The sequence below is a fragment of the Piliocolobus tephrosceles genome, chromosome 13 (assembly GCF_002776525.5).
Source record: "Piliocolobus tephrosceles isolate RC106 chromosome 13, ASM277652v3, whole genome shotgun sequence".
Classification (NCBI taxonomy): Eukaryota; Metazoa; Chordata; class Mammalia; order Primates; family Cercopithecidae; genus Piliocolobus; species Piliocolobus tephrosceles.
In genome coordinates this window covers 44,607,499-44,624,540 of record NC_045446.1, presented here as the reverse complement: position 1 = coordinate 44,624,540, position 17,042 = coordinate 44,607,499, and the positions used below count along the sequence as shown (strand labels likewise).

Genomic DNA, 17,042 nt, shown 5'->3' with positions numbered 1-17,042 from the left:
AAAAAAAAAAAGGAACTGTCCTGCCTCTTACTGAATGGGGCAATGCAGGAAGAGGCAAGATATATATATTTTTTTAATTTCGAATTTTATTATAGAGGAAACATTAAAGGGCATGGCATGTTCTGGAGATGGCTGGTGCAGGCAGCAAAAGAAAAACTAGGGAGGGAGGCAAGGGTGGGGCAGGAGGGGTCTTGGGGACCCAGACTGGGACACTGGGTTTTATTCAGATGATTGGAATAGTTACTACCTGTAACAACTAGACTGCGAAGGCATTTGCTGGGGGGCTTGGGATACATTTCTACACAACAAAAAGTGGGTCAGTGTCTTCAGAAGAGAGCAGGGAAGGTGCAGATGTTTGTGATAGCAATTGGCTCTGACAGCAGCTCCGTGCTGAGTGGTGAGGAATGTGAGAAGGGCCTCCTGCTCCTTTACCCCACTGAACTCTTGCTTTGACACGTTATCGTAACTCTGGGGTCAGTCCTAGAGCAGCTGGCTCTGTGTCCTCCTTCCCTGGAAGCTGCCTACCCGGCACCTGTGCCCACTCTGGTCATCAAGCCCGCCAGAATCTTCACTACACTGTTGCTCAGAACCCACCCATCACAGCACAGGGCTGAGTGCTGATAGCGCTGCCATGGAGGAGCTGCAAACCCACATGCCTGCTCATTGTGTAATCCAGGAGAGAACAGGGTGTAATCATTACAAACATGAGCCGGGGTTTGAATTCCAACTCCATCACTTACCACATGATTCTGAGCAAGCCCCTTGACCTCTAGGAAGCTCACTTTCCTCATCTGCAAAATGAGGTGGCCTTCTCTACCTTGCAGCTTTGTTTTAAGCACTGGGGATATAATTTACAAGGGACTGAGTAAATGTGTCAGAGACCCTCAGTAAATGGCAGCTATTATTATGCCTGCTTAACTGCCATTACTGAATTCTAGAACCCCATGGGCTCAGAGAGCCCTGGTGGAGAGCCATTGAATGAGCCCCTTATTTTGCATATGAGAAAGCTAAGCTTGAAGAGGGCCCTGGCTTTCCCAAGGTCACCTGTACTGTGAAGAGCACAACCAGGAGCCAGAGCTACTTGTGAGAGGCCTCCTGGCTCCAACCACGGAGCAGAGGTGAAAAGTTCAGCTCCAGCTTGGCCACAGCCACCCACAGCCTTTGCTCTGATTTCCTCCCTCCACAATGGCACAGACACAACCTTTCTGGAAGGGTTTGTGTGGACGAGTAAGCTGTCATTCCAAAGTGCTGAAAAGTACTCCACAGGTGCCAAATCATGACTCTCCATGGATTTCAACACCTCGGTTGGCATGCCTTCCCACCAGATGCAAGCTTCATGTGGACAGTGCTCACGTGTGTGTGTGCATGTGAGAGAGAGTGTGTGTGTGTGCGTGTGTATGTATGTGTGTGTGTAGGCGGGTAAGAAAAAGGAGAAGGAGGAAGAAGACCGCTTAGAGGATCCCAGACTTTCTGAAGTCCTTTCCCATACCTGAACTCCAGGACATTGTGACTTAGCCCCCTTCCTTATGAAGAAGACCACTGCTACCTCTTTCGCTGTTGTTCCAGACCCTACTTACAGCCGCCTGCTAGAGGAAGGCATGAGGAAGGGCAACTGGCCGAGGGCCCCCACTCTGTGGCCCACAGTGAATCAGTGACACTATTGCTGAAATCTTCAGCAAACAAGAAGCACAGTCAGGAATTCTGCGCCAGGTTGCTGATGTCAAATGGAGTGTATTAGAAAAGCATGAGGTTTAGAATCAGACAATTAAGAATTTGAATGCGGGTTCTTCCTAGCTGTGTGACCTTGGGCAAATTACCACTTGTGTACCTCAGTTTCTTCATCTGTAAAAGAGGGGAAAATATTACTTCCAAGCATTGTTTGAAGAAATTAAATGGGATGAAGACCCTGGTGCATAACTGTTTAGTTCTTACCCCAAATGCTGCCACCAGCTCCAGTGGCTTCCTGTGCCTGGGTTACCATGGCACCTGTGCTGATCCTGGTATGTTGATTTTACTTATGGATTTTGAACAGTCAGAAAGATACCATTATGAGAGATGGTCACTGAAAGCAAAGCCTGTTTTCCAAGAAAAGGCATCTCACTTGGAAATGATTGCCTTGGGCACCTCGTATATTTGGGACAAAATCAGCTATGGTGATGAGGGGTAGGGATCTGCTTTTATCCCATATGTAATACTCCATAGCAGAAGAGTAGTGCAGCACCTTGAATAGATGACTTGGAGAAAACAGACACTCATAGTCTAACCATGCATTTCCTTATGAACCAAGTTAGTTAGGCAAGAGGACAGATGTGGACAGATGTGGTCCAGGACTGCAACGAGAAAGGTTGAGCCCCTCTGTGCCTCTCCTAGCCTGCAGAACTGCAAGGAAAGTGTCTACAGAGAGCTTCCATCACACACTCTCTAGCTTCCTTTTCCTGCCTGCTCCATTCTGGATGCCCCAGTTCTGCACCTACAGATCCCTTCCCCAAGATGCTTTAGGATCCCTGTGAGCCTGAGGGACAGGAATCCCCAGTGGGCTCACAGCCTCAGATTCTGGGCCTTCATTTAGTGTCTTAGCACTGGAAATCTCCACACATTCAGACATACCCATGGCAAGGGATCATGCAGTGGCCCTAAGGTAGGTGGGAGAGGAACTGTGGCTTGAATACTTAATGTGTGCCAGAAAATATGATAATCATAATGGTAGCGGTGGCCATGTGTTAGTCACTGGTTTAGTGTTTTATCTATATTCATTTAATCATTCCAACAACCCTATGAGGAAGGGACTGTTATAAACCCTGTTTTACAGATGAGAAACCTGAGGCACAGAGAGATTAAGTAACTTGTCCAAAGCCACACTGCTAGTAAGTGGCACAGTTCAGACCCATGCAGTCACACGTATGCAGTCAAATTCCAAAGTCATCCTTTTAACTGCTGAGCTCCACTGCCTCTCTTTAATCTTCCCCCTAAATCCAGGAGGTGGGCCTTATCACCAACAGAGGTAAGGAACTGAGGCTCAGAGTGGTTAAGTGACTGGGCCAAGATCACACAAGCCATTAAGCATGCACATCTATGAGACTCTACTTCACTAAAAAGCTTCCAAAAGAGCAACCAAAACCCTGACATTATCTTTTACCCTACACGGAGAAGTGTGGGGTTGGGGACCCAGTTTTTTACCCCTCAATGCCATACCTCCACCCCAAGCACACTGGCAGACAGGAGCAAAAGCCCTATTCTTTCCTGGTCACCCTCTTTGCCTTTCAGATCCTGGCCCCAAATATATAAAGGAGTCTAAGATTCCTTACCTGCTAACACAGTACTTGCCTCACTTAGTAATTATACATTCACTGATGTGGTTATGTACAATTTCCCTGATCGGAAGCTCCACGAAAAAAGAATTTTGATTCTTACTAACATTTTATCACCAGTGACTGGCATGTTGCCCAGCATTTGGTAGCAATATAAAACACTATTTGAATGAATGAATGAGTATAGCAGCTGTAAGGTTCTAGACTTACACCTGGTCCTCTGTCTCCATTATCTCAAATCCTCACAACAACTTTGTGAAATAGTTGTCATCATTCCCATTTTACTGTTGAAGAAACTGAGGATGAGAGAAGTGAGGAGACCTTTGGCTCAATCAGTCAATAAGGAGTGAAGCCAGGCACCACAGTGAAGTCTGCCAGATCCAGCCTCCGTGTTCCCCTCCTTCACCCCACTTAGAAAGGAACCTGGTAATAAACTATCTAAGGGGTTGGGGGTTGGTGGGGGGTCTGCTAGAGTTTCTCCTGTAGGGAAAGCAGAAGAAAATGGGGTCATGGAGACCAGACAGGACTGAAAGTCAAGAATAAAGGATCAAAGGCAAGGAAAGTGCTCAAATGGTCACGGTCATGGGAGGGGATTCTAGAAGCCTGCCTTTGATAACTCAGCAGGAAATCAGGCTTGTCAGCCAGCCGCCTTTGAAAACTGGATTCTGCATCCCCAAATCAGCCCTTCGTGGTCCCCCTTGGGAAGGATAAGACCCTAACAAGCAAATGATTCTGAATGGGAGTTAATTCAACATTCTGATGTTTGAAAAGATGGACTTTGTGGAAATGAAGCCAGGATGATGATGATGCTTAATAGTTTTCACTGCAACCTGAGGGAGACTAACTTTGTTTGGTTCATATTTGAGGCACTTCCAGACTGCCTTGAAAAGAAAATTCTGTAAATGTGTGTGAATGTCTAAAATTCTTGTGCAATGTGGAGCTTCAAGAAAGTTGCCAGGCAATTTTTTTGAAAACAATTTAATAGTGTCTTGACCCACTGTTTATAAAACAATATCTTTCTAAGCCAAAAAATAAAAGACAATTCCTGTGTATTTTGTTTTTTTCCACCCGTGAAGCTCTGAGGTTTTATTTGCCTTGGATTTGGAGAGAGAACGGAAATCAATGCAGCTGTTTATGGTCTCAAATCTTCACACAGCTTCAAATGCTCTCAGGGCCCAAAAGATCCTCATGGGTGTCTCTGTTTTGTTGACAGCTTTTAGACCATCCTTGAGCTCAGCCAAAGGGTAGTGTTAACTAGAATTCCCTTTTACATGTGCCCTGCAGCATTCATTTCTGGTATCCCATTTTCCTCTCCATCTTCTCTCTGCAGGAAGAAGACTGTCTTGAGGCCACCAACATCATTGGTTATAGAGGCAAGTTGATAGATCAGTCAGAAAAGAATTGATTTCCTAGTCCTTCTGCTCAGGGGTGGTCTTGGCACTTCTGTACAGAATGATTCTATGGGAGCCACTTCCCTGGAAGGAAGGGAGAATAGACGGAATTTCTGGGGTAATGGTTTCTAGTTGTGTCAGAAGAGAGCCCACTTGTCAGTGACTTTGTTATACAGATAACCTCCCTTTAACTAGAACTGGATTTTCACTTTTTGGTCGCTAACATATATTTTGTTTATTAGTTTGGAAGAAGGAGCTCAATTATCCTGCCTGAAAAAGGAGAGGGCAGAGATTTCTGCACTTCCATATCACCAACATTTGCACAGGGCTTGGTTCACAGCAGGGCTTAATAAGTGTCCTTTGAGGCCGAGCACACACACCTGTAATCACAGTACTTTGCGAGGCCAAGGCGAGCAGATTGCTTGAGCCCAGGAGTTAAGAGACCAGCCTGGGCAACATGGTGAAACCCTGTCTCTATGAAAAATACAAAAATTAGCTGGCACAGTGGGGCATGCCTGTAGTCCTAACCACATGGGAGGCTGAGGCAGGAGAACTGCTTGAGTCTGGAAGGAGGAGGTTGCAGTGAGCCGGGATGGTGCCACCACACTTCAGCCTGAGTGATAGAGCAGGACCCTGTCTCAAATAATAATAATAATAATAATAATAATAATAATAATAATAATAATGTGTCCCTTGAATAAATAAAAGGTTAAAGTAAATGAGGATATTTATTTGAAAAATAAAGGAAATCCCATGGAAAAGTAAGTTAAAACCACTCATAATTCCAACTTTTAAAAATAATGATATAAAATAAGAAATCAATAGTCCCTAATTTACCCCTCAGAAAGAACTGCTATTAACAATTTGACATGATTCCTTCCTTCTTTTTCCTTATCTTTATAAACACATTTATTTGTACATATGTATACACACATAAATATATTAGCAAAATAATTTTAACAGTAGGCTAACATATATAAATAATAAAGAAAATAATATTTTTTAAATTACAAAATGCACACCAAAGCTCTAATTTTTAAAAAATTATCCACTGTTGAGGTTTTTTTAGGCCAACACGTCCTTTTATTAGCACAGACTTTCATGAGTTAACTCTGCTCCAAATCCTCCTCTCAGAGTCCTAAACCCTGGGCACTGGGCCTCTTCCTGGAGGTCAGACATTGACCAGGAGCGCCTCTTCCATCTGAGGCTCACCAGGCTCCATGCCTGGGGCAGAGTCAGAGGGTAGGCATGAAGGCTTCCAGGATGACAGCAGTAACCAAAAGAGGAAATGTGTTGAGAGAGCCGTGGGGAGGTGGGGAGCATCACAGCTCAGTGCCTTGTGGCCCTGCAGGAGCAACGAGTAGAGTAATGAGTAAGGGTCAGGCTGCCTGATGCTACCCGCAGCACTGGAGCTGAGGTGGCATTTGGGGGATTACCTGGCTGTGTTTGGGCTGCATGGGCAGCTGAACTGGCTGAGTGTTTCTGTCAACAAGGAAATCTCACTCAGAAAGTAATAGAAGGCCTGGGTTTTTCCAGATTGGCTGTTAACATAGATTGAAATTATCCAGATTATTGCCTCAGTAATCCCCCACTGTAAAGTGTTGTGAGAGCAAAGCCTTTGTAGCATTTCATAAAGCCGTGTTTTTCAATTCTTCTGTACCCAAAGAGCTTTCTCAACATTCTACTGCCTGTGCCCCACTCCCAGAGTCTGATTTCATGGGTCCAGGGTGGGACCTGGACAGCCTTAGTGTGTGGACTTCTCAGGTGACTCTAATGTAAAGCCAAGGATGCAAAGCAAAGGGGAGGACCACTAATTCAGAGGAACTTCATTGCTTGTTTCAAATGCAGACTCACAGCCTCAGAATTCTAGGTCTGGTTTATTTTTGGGGGGTGGGGAGGATGGGAGGAGTATGTATCTTTTCCTTTAACAAGCAGCCTGGGTGATTTTTAGGCTTCTTGTTTAAGGAGTACTGGTCCAATTGTCTTTGCCTCCAGATGAACATAGCAGGCAGCCCTGTCTCAGAGCATGAATATCATGTAAAGACCACCCCTGTGACTGGTGATCTTTCCTGGCCTTATTATTAAGACCACTGTCATCAGCAAACTGAGTGACTACCAAACCTTTCCACCCATTTTCTCAACTTAAAATGGACTCATTCTGCCACCACAGAGGAGTGCTGTGGGTATTCATTTAAGTGCTATATATAAGGCAGATCTTAACCATATCAGAAACAGGCAGTTACGTTATCATTTGCATGCTTATCATTATGATGGCTACTCCTTTGATAGCATACTCTCTAGTGTCCAGACTCCAGGCACTGGAGTCAAGTCCTGCTCTTCTACTTAATTGGCAGTGGGATCTTAAGTAAGATACTCAAACCTCTCTGGGCCTCATTTTTCTCTTTTGTATAATAAAAATGAGAATAACTATCTACCTCATGAAATTGTTGTGAGCATGAGAGATCATGTATGTAAAATGCTTTTACCTTAGTCCCTGGCACATAAGAAGAATAGCTTCATAAATTACAGTTCTCATCAGCATCATCGTTGTTATTGGGTCAACTCTGGTTGCCTAGTCATATGTGTGGGAAGAATAGATAATACAAAACAAGAAATAATTTTTAAATATCAATTTGAAACTGAATTAACTAGACTTCAGTTGGTAGAAATAAATAAATAAATAAATCTTCTGTAATAGTGAAAAAGTAGGTGGAGAATTAAACATAGCAAGCAGACAAACAAACAAACAAACAAACAAAACTTGCATGTCAGATCCAGCCTAGAATCTGAACATACTCATCTCAGTCTCATCTTTACTTTTTGCAAGTAAAACCCTAGATGGTGCTCACTCCAAAATACCAGCTAGAGCTAAGTGTTTGGACTGGAGAATCCAGACATTTTGATTTTCCTCTCCCTATTTGACCTCTTTGCCCACACATATAATTGATGCTCATCTTTTATTTACAGTTTTCCTGGTCCCAGCTCCTTGTCAGAAGACATTCTTAATTAAATTTGCCTGGTCATTCTATCTCACATCCAACAGGTAATCCAATTCCCTGTCTGTCTAGGATTCTGCAAATCACTGAATGAGGAGCAAGGGTGATGGGGAAGTGGCACAATTTCATTCTCGTGGCCATCCCTGACTGCATTTCTGCTCCCATTAAACTTAGGATCTCACTCTTTTCTATCTCTTTTCTCTGTTCTCTTCCTTCTGTGCCAAAACAACCCCAAATTCAAAACTCAACTCTTTAAAAAAAATTTAAAAAAAATTAATGTTCCCCCACCTAAAGAAAAATCAAATCACTCCAAGTATTTGGTATCACAGCAGGCTCTGTTGCTATTTTTGGAAAATAAATGGGTTTTACTTTGGCACTTTTGTCTGTTTTTTTGTCCTCCTCAGTAGGCTCTTCACACTGCTCTGGCTGCTCCATTTTTGGGGGGCCCTTCATATTGAACTGCTCCCAGGAAATGGAATTTTTCTCACTTATTATAGATGACAATATAGCGTGACCCCTGAACTCTAGGCTGAATTTCACATATCCAAATGCTCACTAATGTATCTCTAAGACCATACACTCAGAGGACCTCTTGAGCAGCTTGAGCAGCTTAGAACTGGCAGACTTTGAAATCTCAGACTTGGCACTAATAAATATTAGTGCCTGAGTATGGAAGGAAGTGATATATGATTTATATTTCCACTGATATGATTAGTTTACACAGCCTTCTCCCACCTATAGAAGGTGAAAGTAGTCACAGTCTGTTTTAAATAAGAATCCTTTTCTTCTATTACATTATACTTAGCCATTGTTTCATTGAATATAGCATTTCCTCTAATCCTTTGTGGGATGAGGCAAGATGTAAACAAAGGAATGTTTCCTAGACTTAACTTATAGAAGTAGGAGTGTGCAACATACCTCTTAGAGTTTCAACACTAAGGGTAAAAGCAAAAAAAATCTATTACTTTAGGTTTTTTGTTAGAAAATCAAATTAATCATCATAGCTGATAACCCCACAAATAGTTGACCCTCCTTTGTGCCTGGTTTGTCATTGTATATTTTGTGCTCTCTCTATTGGAGTATTGGTTATGTTGTTTGTCATTCATTTATTTCCCTGTTTGGTTTCCCTACTAGATTGTGAGTTGTTTCTGTTTTTTGGTGAGAAAGGACAATTCTCAGGCTGAGAAACAGCAGCTACATCCTTCTTTGAAACTTGAGAGCAGAGAGCAATAACTTATTCTTATCTGCTCTCCATCATAATGCCCAAAGTCAGGCACATAGATGGCTTGCAACAATTTATTACTTCTATTAATTATTGAGCCACTGATTAATCAATGGTTTGCTACCTGCATTCATGCATTGCTTAATAATAGGGTTATGTTCTGAGAAATGAGTCTTTAGACTTTTTTGTTGTTGTACAGACATCATAGAGTACATTTTCACAAACCTAGATGGGATAGCCTACCACACACATAGGCTATATTCTATAGCCTATTGCTTCTAGGCTACAAGCCTGTATAGCATGTTGATGTACTAATTACAATAGGCAATTGTAGCACAATGGTATTTGTGTATCTAAACATAGAAAAGGTACAGTAAAAATATAGTATAAAAGATTTTTAAAAATGGTATACTTGGATAGGGAATTTACCATGAATGGAACTTGTAGGACTGGAAGTTGCTCTGGGTAAGTCAGTGAGTGAGTGGTGAGAGAATGTAAAGGTCTAGGACATTACTGTATACTACTGCAGAATTTATTAACATTGTACACTTAGGCTACACTAAATTTATTAAAAATATTTTTTCTTCAATAAGTTAACCTTAGTTAACTGTAACTTTTTTACTTTATAAACCTTTAAATTTTTTGACTTTTTGACTCTTGAAATAACACTTAGCTTAAAACACAAACACAGCACTATTCACAATAGCAAAGACTTGGAATCAACCCAAATGTCCATCTGTGACAGACTGGATTAAGAAAATGTGGCACATATACACCATGGAATACTATGCAGCCATAAAAAAGGATGAGTTTACGTCCTTTGTAGGGACATGGATGCAGCTGGAAACCATCATTCTTAGCAAACTATCACAAGAGCAGAAAACCAAACACCGCATGTTCTCACTCATAGGTGGGAACTGAACAATGAGATCACTTGGACTCGGGAAGGGGAACATCACACACCGGGGCCTATCATGGGGAGGGGGGAGGGGGGAGGGATTGCATTGGGAGTTATACCTGATATAAATGATGAATTGATGGGTGCTGACGAGTTGATGGGTGCAGTACACCAACATGGCACAAGTATACATATGTAACAAACCTGCACGCTATGCACATGTACCCTAGAACTTAAAGTATAATAAAAAATAAATAAATAAATAAATAAATAAATAAATAAAAACAAAAAAACACAAACACATTGTACAGTTATACAAAAATATTTTCTTTATATCTTTATAAGCTTTTTTCTATTAGTTTTTTTTAAACTTTTTCAACTTCTTAAAATTAAAAATGAAGACATGAACAGACACATTAGCCTAGGCCTAAACAGGGCCAATATCACTGTTTTCCACCTCCACATATTGTCCCTCTGGAAGGTCTTCATAGGCAAAAACACATATGCAGCTGTCATCTCCTATGCTAACAATGCCTTCTGGAATACCTCCTGAAGGACCTGCCTGAGACTGTTTTACAGTTAATGTTTTTAGGTAGAAAGAGTACAGTCTAACATAACAATGATAGTATAGTAAATACCTGAACCCATAACATAGTAATTTGTTATCAAGTATTTATCATCTACTATATAAAGTATTAGGCACTGTACATGGTTGTGTGTGCTATACTTTTATAAAATTTGTAGCACAGTATCACCACAAACATGAGTAATGTGTTGCATTACAATGTTATGACTGCTACTATGTTACTAGACAATAGTCATTTTTCAGCTTCCTTATAATCTTACAGGACCACCATCATTATATGCAGTCAGTCATTGACCAAAACACCATTATGCAGTGCGTGACTGTATTTATTTGACATTTAGTCTGTGTCATTGACTCAAATGCCTGTAAACACACACACACACACACACACACACATACATACCCCTCACACTCTAGCCTCTGCAAGTAGGGGAACCCTCAGCCTTTGGTTCTCAGAAAAAAAGCCACAGAGGCTACCATCGTGCATATTCATTTGCACACAGACCCATCTGAAAGAAAGTTTGAGATTGGAAGTGGGTCACTGATAGGATGAGTAGATGAGCAGACTTTCTAAAGAGATATCTTAAGGTTCTTACTTCAATTCTCTGCACTATGAGATGGGTGACCTCTCAACTCAGCCACTACTAAAAGGTGAGCCTTTGTGCCGTCTCTGAGATGTCTCATAAGTTGCCAACCCATTTATAGAAATTAAGGAAAAGTGCATTTTTTTTACTCCCAAATAAACTCATATTTTGCCTTTTATATTATTCAAGAAACTTTGCAACATTTCCCCTCATCATGTGCAATCTAGGGTCTCCAAAAGGCTGTTGACTTTTCCCCCTGAGATCCCTGCATGTTTTGGTGACAGGCTGGGGCTTAGATGTTCCAGGCTCTTCACCGGACTGTCTTCTTGGGAGGTCAGGCCAACAGGGGTCTTTAACTAAGATGAAGGTTGGGTTGATGGAACTGGTCACTCGCAGATCAGCTCTGAAGCCCAATTCACACTCAACTCATCACAAGTGGCTGATGTTGAGGATCAGAGAGGGGTGCAGCTGGCACTTCCTGATCTGAGGATGGCTCTTGGAACCAGGGAACTGTCCAGTCTCTTAGGATGATTCAGTGGTCCTGAGAGCTTTGATAATATGTTTCAATTTGGCCTACGACTGACATTTATGTGACTGTGCAAGTTCCGAGCCAGAAGAAAAATAAAGAATGGTGTCAAAGTTGGAATTTAAAATGGTGGGCCATTTCAGCTTGGCATACTTGTCCATAGTGCATATAGTAAAAAAAAAAAAAAAAAAAAAAAAAAAAAAAAAATTTATTTTAAAACCTGGATAGTATTTTCTTTCCAGAGCAGCTTGCCGTTCTCTGAATCAGTGCCATTCTCTGAACCAGTGACTTCGGTTAGTTACCAATGTTTGCAAAACATTGATTTGAAATGACTTTTTTCATGTTAACACAATATCAATGTGGAAGGACTAAACTTATAGGCCATTTTTATAATTTGAGATTGTCTTATTTAAGGAAGAAATTTATAATTATCTCATTTATCCTAGGGGAAAAAATAGCTTTCCCCCACCCCCCGCCACCACCCTTGTCTGGTTAGTATGATAAATTATTTTGCTTTAAATAAGAAAAATGAAAGTTTATAGAAAATATATAAAAGGAGACAGGGCCAGGCGCGGTGGCTCACGCCTGTAATCCCAGCACTTGGGAGGCCGAAGTGGGCGGATCACAAGGTCAGGAGGTCGAGCCCATCCTGGCTAACATGGTGAAACCCCATCTCTACTAAAAATACAAAAAAATAGCTGGGCGTGGTTGCATGTGCCATAGTCCCAGCTACTCGGGAGGCTGAGGCAGGAGAATAGGGTGTACCCGGGAGGCGGAGCTTGCAGTGATCTGAGATCGCGCCACTGCACTCCAGCCTGGGTGGCAGAGGAAGACTCTGTCTCAAAAATATATATATATATGAGACAAATCTTTGGGAGGCCGAGGTGGACGGATCACCTGAGGTCAGGAGTTCAAGACCAGTTTGACCAATATGATGAAACCCCGTCTCTACTAAAAATACAAAAATTAGCCGGGTGTGGTGGCATGCGCCTGTAATCCCAGCTACTGGGAGGCGGAGGTTGCAGTGAGCCAAGATTGCGCCATTGCACTCCAGCCTCCAGCCTCCAACCTGGGAAATTAGAGCAAAACTCCGTCAAAAAAAAAAAAAAAAAAAAAAAAACAGAAAAAGAGAGAGAGAGAGAAATAATGTTCCAGGAAAAAGCAAATAGAATTACTAAAGGGAAGAAGAGGCAGGAAAAGAAAGAAATTTGGAAACAGACTAAAAGATTCACTTGTCCTCAAATGAAAGATCTTTCATCGAGAAAAATGAAGAATTATCAGACTTTCGTTATATAAACCACACAGGGTTAAGGGAAATGCTCAAGCTTACCAATCCTAGAACATTAGAAATACTTTAAAAGAAATACTGTTTTTCATATTTGTGCATATTTGAGGGTCTCAGAACCCCAAAATAACCTTGGCAGTAAATACAATTTAAACAGGAAAGCAAAGATGGCAAATATATAACATGTATTGCACTATTTTCATTTCTATACCCATAGCAGACATTATCAAGTGATCAGGCGGCTGTTTCCAACTAGATGGATGCACTCTGAGATCCTTTTCAGTAGATGACCCTTAAAATGAAACCCTCCTGCTGTCTGTGGTTTAACCTTGCTACTCAAAGTGTGATCTTTAGAACACCAGCATGGGCATCACATGAGAACTTATTCAGAAAGCAGAATCTCAGCCCCCTTCTAGACCAACTGAATCTGAATCTGTATTTTAGCAAGATCCCCAGTGATTCTTATGCATATTAAGGTTTAAGAAGTTCTGGAGGTGCACTGAAAGCATGATATATTCATTAGGGCAGAAGATCTCAAGCTTTAGTACGCATCATAATCACTAGGTTGAACCCTGTTGAAATACAGATTGCTGGGCCCCATCCCCAGAGCTTTTGATTCAATACGTCTAGGGTGGGGTTTTCAAACAAGTTTCCAGGTAATTCTCCTGCAGCTCCAGGGACCACACTTTGAGAACCACTGCATTAGGGCCATGGGAATACTTTGGAATATCTCCCTGATCTTTAGAAGCTGAAGATTGTGATATCTTTCCACAACTCTTGGTACACTGGTCGGAACTAGAATTCAGGGCAGGCAGAAGAGTCCCAAGGTTAATAGCATAATATTTCATATGTCCTTATGTTCCTAAATCTAAAAGACAATCTCTCCTTCTTGAGGGTTGATGCTAGCATCATTCAATCATTCATTCAATAAAAATTTGGGGTAGCTATTCTGTCCAGCTTTATGCACCATACGGAGAAGATCTAAAGAAAGTTAAAACACAGCTCCTAATTCCAAGAAGTTTATTCTCTAAGAAGAAAATGAATGCATGAAACAGTAAATAACAGTTAAATAATGGTAGACAACAGTAAGGGAGGTGGCATCAGATGGTAAAGGGCAAAGTGTTAAGTAAGTAGCATGAATCATGTGTGACTTGATTTCAGAGAGAGAGAAGATAACTGAAACAGACATAGACAGGGCCGTACATTTCAGCCTAACTAGAGTAGAAAGTTGCTACCTAGAATGGCTAAGAAGGTGCCTTCTCATTTCTTAATGCTTCAGAGGTTAAGACTTTGATGTTTCCTCTGGTCTGAGATCTTTGTCACTTTGGGCCACTATAACAAAATGCCATAAACAGGATGGCTTAAACAACAAACATTTATTTCTTGCAGTACCAGAGGCTGGAAGCCTGAGACTAGGATGCCAACATGGTATCAGGTTCTTGGTAAGGGCCCTCTTACTAGTCCACAGAAGACTGCCTTCCGTGTCCTCACAAGGCAGAAAGAAAGCATCTCTTTCCTGTCTCTTCTAATAAGGGTGCTAATCCTATCACGAGGGCTCCACTGTCTTCACCTTATTACCTCCTAAAGTCCCCCACCTCCTAATATCATCACATGGGGAATTAGGGATTTAACATGAATTCCAGGGGGACACATTCAGTTAATAGCGTCTGAGTTATTCTAAATCAATGCTAGCAGCACTGAAGATCAGCCTATAGGGCGGGCACAAAGTGAAAACCTGTATCCTGGAAACAAAGAAGAAAGACCAATAGTTTATTAACAGAGATGACTTTGGGGGAAAGTAGCAGTAATTCAACAACAGGGAAAATAAAACCCAGCTTTTATTGGTCTCCTACATTGCCAGGTACTTGTGCTAAATGACTGTCATGCACCAACCATCTCATTTAATCCAAACAACAGCTCATTAGGTAAATGTAGTCAAACTTCCACCTTACTACATGTGAAAACAGAAGCTTTATGAGGATGCATGTAAGCTTAAAGAACTTGCCCAATTCTAATCCAAGCAGTTCTACGGGATGGGAGGCTCCTCATTCATAAATCGCGAAGTCTGACCTGCCTGATCATCTCTCAGTTTCCTTCTTACTCTCATACACTTTGAGTCAGCGAGGAAACCACAGAGCAACCCAAACAGCGAATTCCAGTCGATGAACCTGTTGGGGCCAGTGCGTCCCAGGCGCGGACAGGGAGGGGCTCCATGAAACGCAGCAAGGTTTGGCCAGAGCCTGCCGGGGTCATGAAGCCTCTCCCGGCTTCCTCAGGCCACTCTAATTACAGAGTCTGTGGTAGGTTGCGTGGAGGAGCTGTCTCGGGGCGGGAAGCTTCCCTGCGTATTGTATTTGCCTATAAATACTTCAAATAGTTAAGTGAAACGTGCAGCCTTTGAAAACTGGAGAGGAAGCCGTTGGGAGGCCCCCCGCCCGGCCCGCCTGGAAGAGCAGGCAGAGAAATGGCTGGCGCGCTCTTAACGCGGGAGACGAGCTTCGGCCCTGCCCAAGCCAGATGGGGGCAGCGAGGCTGCGGGCGTGACTCCGGAAGACTCAAACCGTTAAGGTGACCGGAGCAATTTGAAAAAGGAAACAAACTTCCCTCGAGCCGTGCCCGCGTGGCTCTGGGGCGGGCGACTGCGTTCGAAAGGGCATTTTTCAAAATAAGGGTTTCAGGGACGCGGGGGTGTGGGCCCCCCGGGAGGCGCGCGGCCGGAGCAGTGCCGCAGAGCGGCCACCAGCCCGCTTTGTACTCGCGGCCAAGCGCGGCCCCAGAGTTTCGGCGGCTGCCAGAGTTGAGGCCACGCCCTCTTTGCAGTGAGAGCCGCGGCCGCTGATTGGTGCACCGTGGACCAATGGGCGCGCCGGGGCGGCCCTGGCTGTCAGCGCGCGCCGCAGCCGCGCCGGCCGCAGCCTGTCCTCCCCTGCGCTGAACCCCGCAGCCAGCGCAGCCTTCCCGGGAAGCGCGGCGGCAGCTCCCGAGCGCAGCCCTGCCCTGCGCGCCAGCCGCGCGTCTCAGCGCCCGCGCCCCACGGCCACAGCCTTGCTGCGCTCTAGCACACGGAGCATGTGCAGACCCGCAGGCGCTAAGGTGTTCTCAGTCCGGGGGCCTTCTGGGCAGCGGTGACTGTCACGCCAAGAGAGACCTTTCGGGGGCTCTCGCCGCGCCTCTGCTGCGTCGCGGGTGACACTGCGGTGCTCGCGAGCTGGGCGGCAGCTGCCTCTCGGTGGAGACGTCTTGGGACCCGTGCGCCCTTCTCTCCTTCCTTCGCTGTTCTCTCCTTTCCTTCCTTGGCTGCTAGCTCTTTCCCTCGCCGGCTGAGACCCGTAGCCTCCGGAGCGGGACTCGTGGGTTGCCGCAGCCTCTGTCTCTTCCAAAGGGGCCTCCTCACTTCGGAGATGCAGTGACAAGTTAATATGGGCGTCCAAGCCTCTGTTTCCCAGGAGGAAATTTGCAAGAGGCGGCAGCCCCTGAGCGCCCAGAGCTCTTGAAAGGCCACCCAGGAGAGGTGTGAGACCCGGCTGCAGCATCCGTCCAGGTGGGACCCGCTGAGCGCCGTGGCCAGTCCCCCATTCCCATCCCGGCACCCCAAAGGCGCGCTCGCCCGATTGCTTCGAGTTCCCCGACCTGGGGATTTTTTTTTAGTTGCTGGTGGTGGGCGCCTCGTGGGCTAAGGCCCGGCGCCTGCTCTGCTACCCGCGCTGCCTTTAGCGGTCGCCCCCGCCGCCGCTGCCAGGGACGTGCTGGGAAAGCCCAAGCCCCGGGAGAAGATGCCGGCCATCCTGGTCGCCTCCAAAATGAAGTCGGGACTGCCCAAACCCGTGCACAGCGCCGCGCCCATCCTGCACGTGCCCCCGGCCCGGGCCGGCCCCCAGCCCTGCTACCTGAAGTTGGGAAGCAAGGTGGAGGTGAGCAAGACCACCTATCCTAGCCAGATCCCCCTGAAATCGCAGGTGCTGCAGGGGCTGCAGGAGCCAGCGGGGGAGGGGCTCCCGCTGCGGAAGAGCGGCTCGGTGGAAAACGGGTTCGATACTCAGGTGAGAGGTCCCGTGTGCCGGGGTACTGTTCTGGGAGGATGGATGAATATTTCTTTCGGGGTGGTGTGGGAGAAAGAGCTGGATGGGAGAAAGGGCTACCATGTGGTCAGGGAAGGGAACCATTCCCCTTAGGCCGGCAGGTTAGGGGATGTGCGAGGAGAGTGGGCCGGCCGGTGGGTGTGGCCCGGGTGCCCGAGGTTTGCCTA

At 44.6% G+C, this 17,042-nt stretch overlaps 2 protein-coding genes across 5 annotated transcripts in view; one reads left to right on the top strand and one right to left on the bottom strand.

The window, feature by feature from the left end:
• The window catches only part of NAV2 (neuron navigator 2), a 771,558-nt gene that overhangs the window by 341,457 nt on the left and 413,059 nt on the right, over positions 1-17,042 (top strand). For 2 of the 4 annotated variants that reach the window (XM_023191514.2, XM_023191515.2), the window contains exon 1: positions 15,715-16,836. The exons of 1 other annotated variant lie outside the window; for it this stretch is intronic. In XM_023191514.2, coding sequence (XP_023047282.1) covers positions 16,570-16,836 — 267 coding nt within the window. In that variant the 5' untranslated portion in view covers positions 15,715-16,569. Of the gene's footprint in view, positions 1-15,714; positions 16,837-17,042 lie in introns of those variants that run through there. One more of the 4 variants, XM_023191513.1, reaches the window with a different exon arrangement.
• Positions 13,800-17,042, bottom strand: part of LOC111525872 — a 3,670-nt gene continuing 427 nt past the window's right edge. The window contains exon 1 of the mRNA XM_023191518.2: positions 13,800-17,042. This exon is cut by the window's right edge and continues 427 nt beyond it. Within this exon, the coding sequence (XP_023047286.1) occupies positions 15,814-16,329 (516 nt within the window). The 5' untranslated portion in view covers positions 16,330-17,042 and the 3' untranslated portion in view covers positions 13,800-15,813.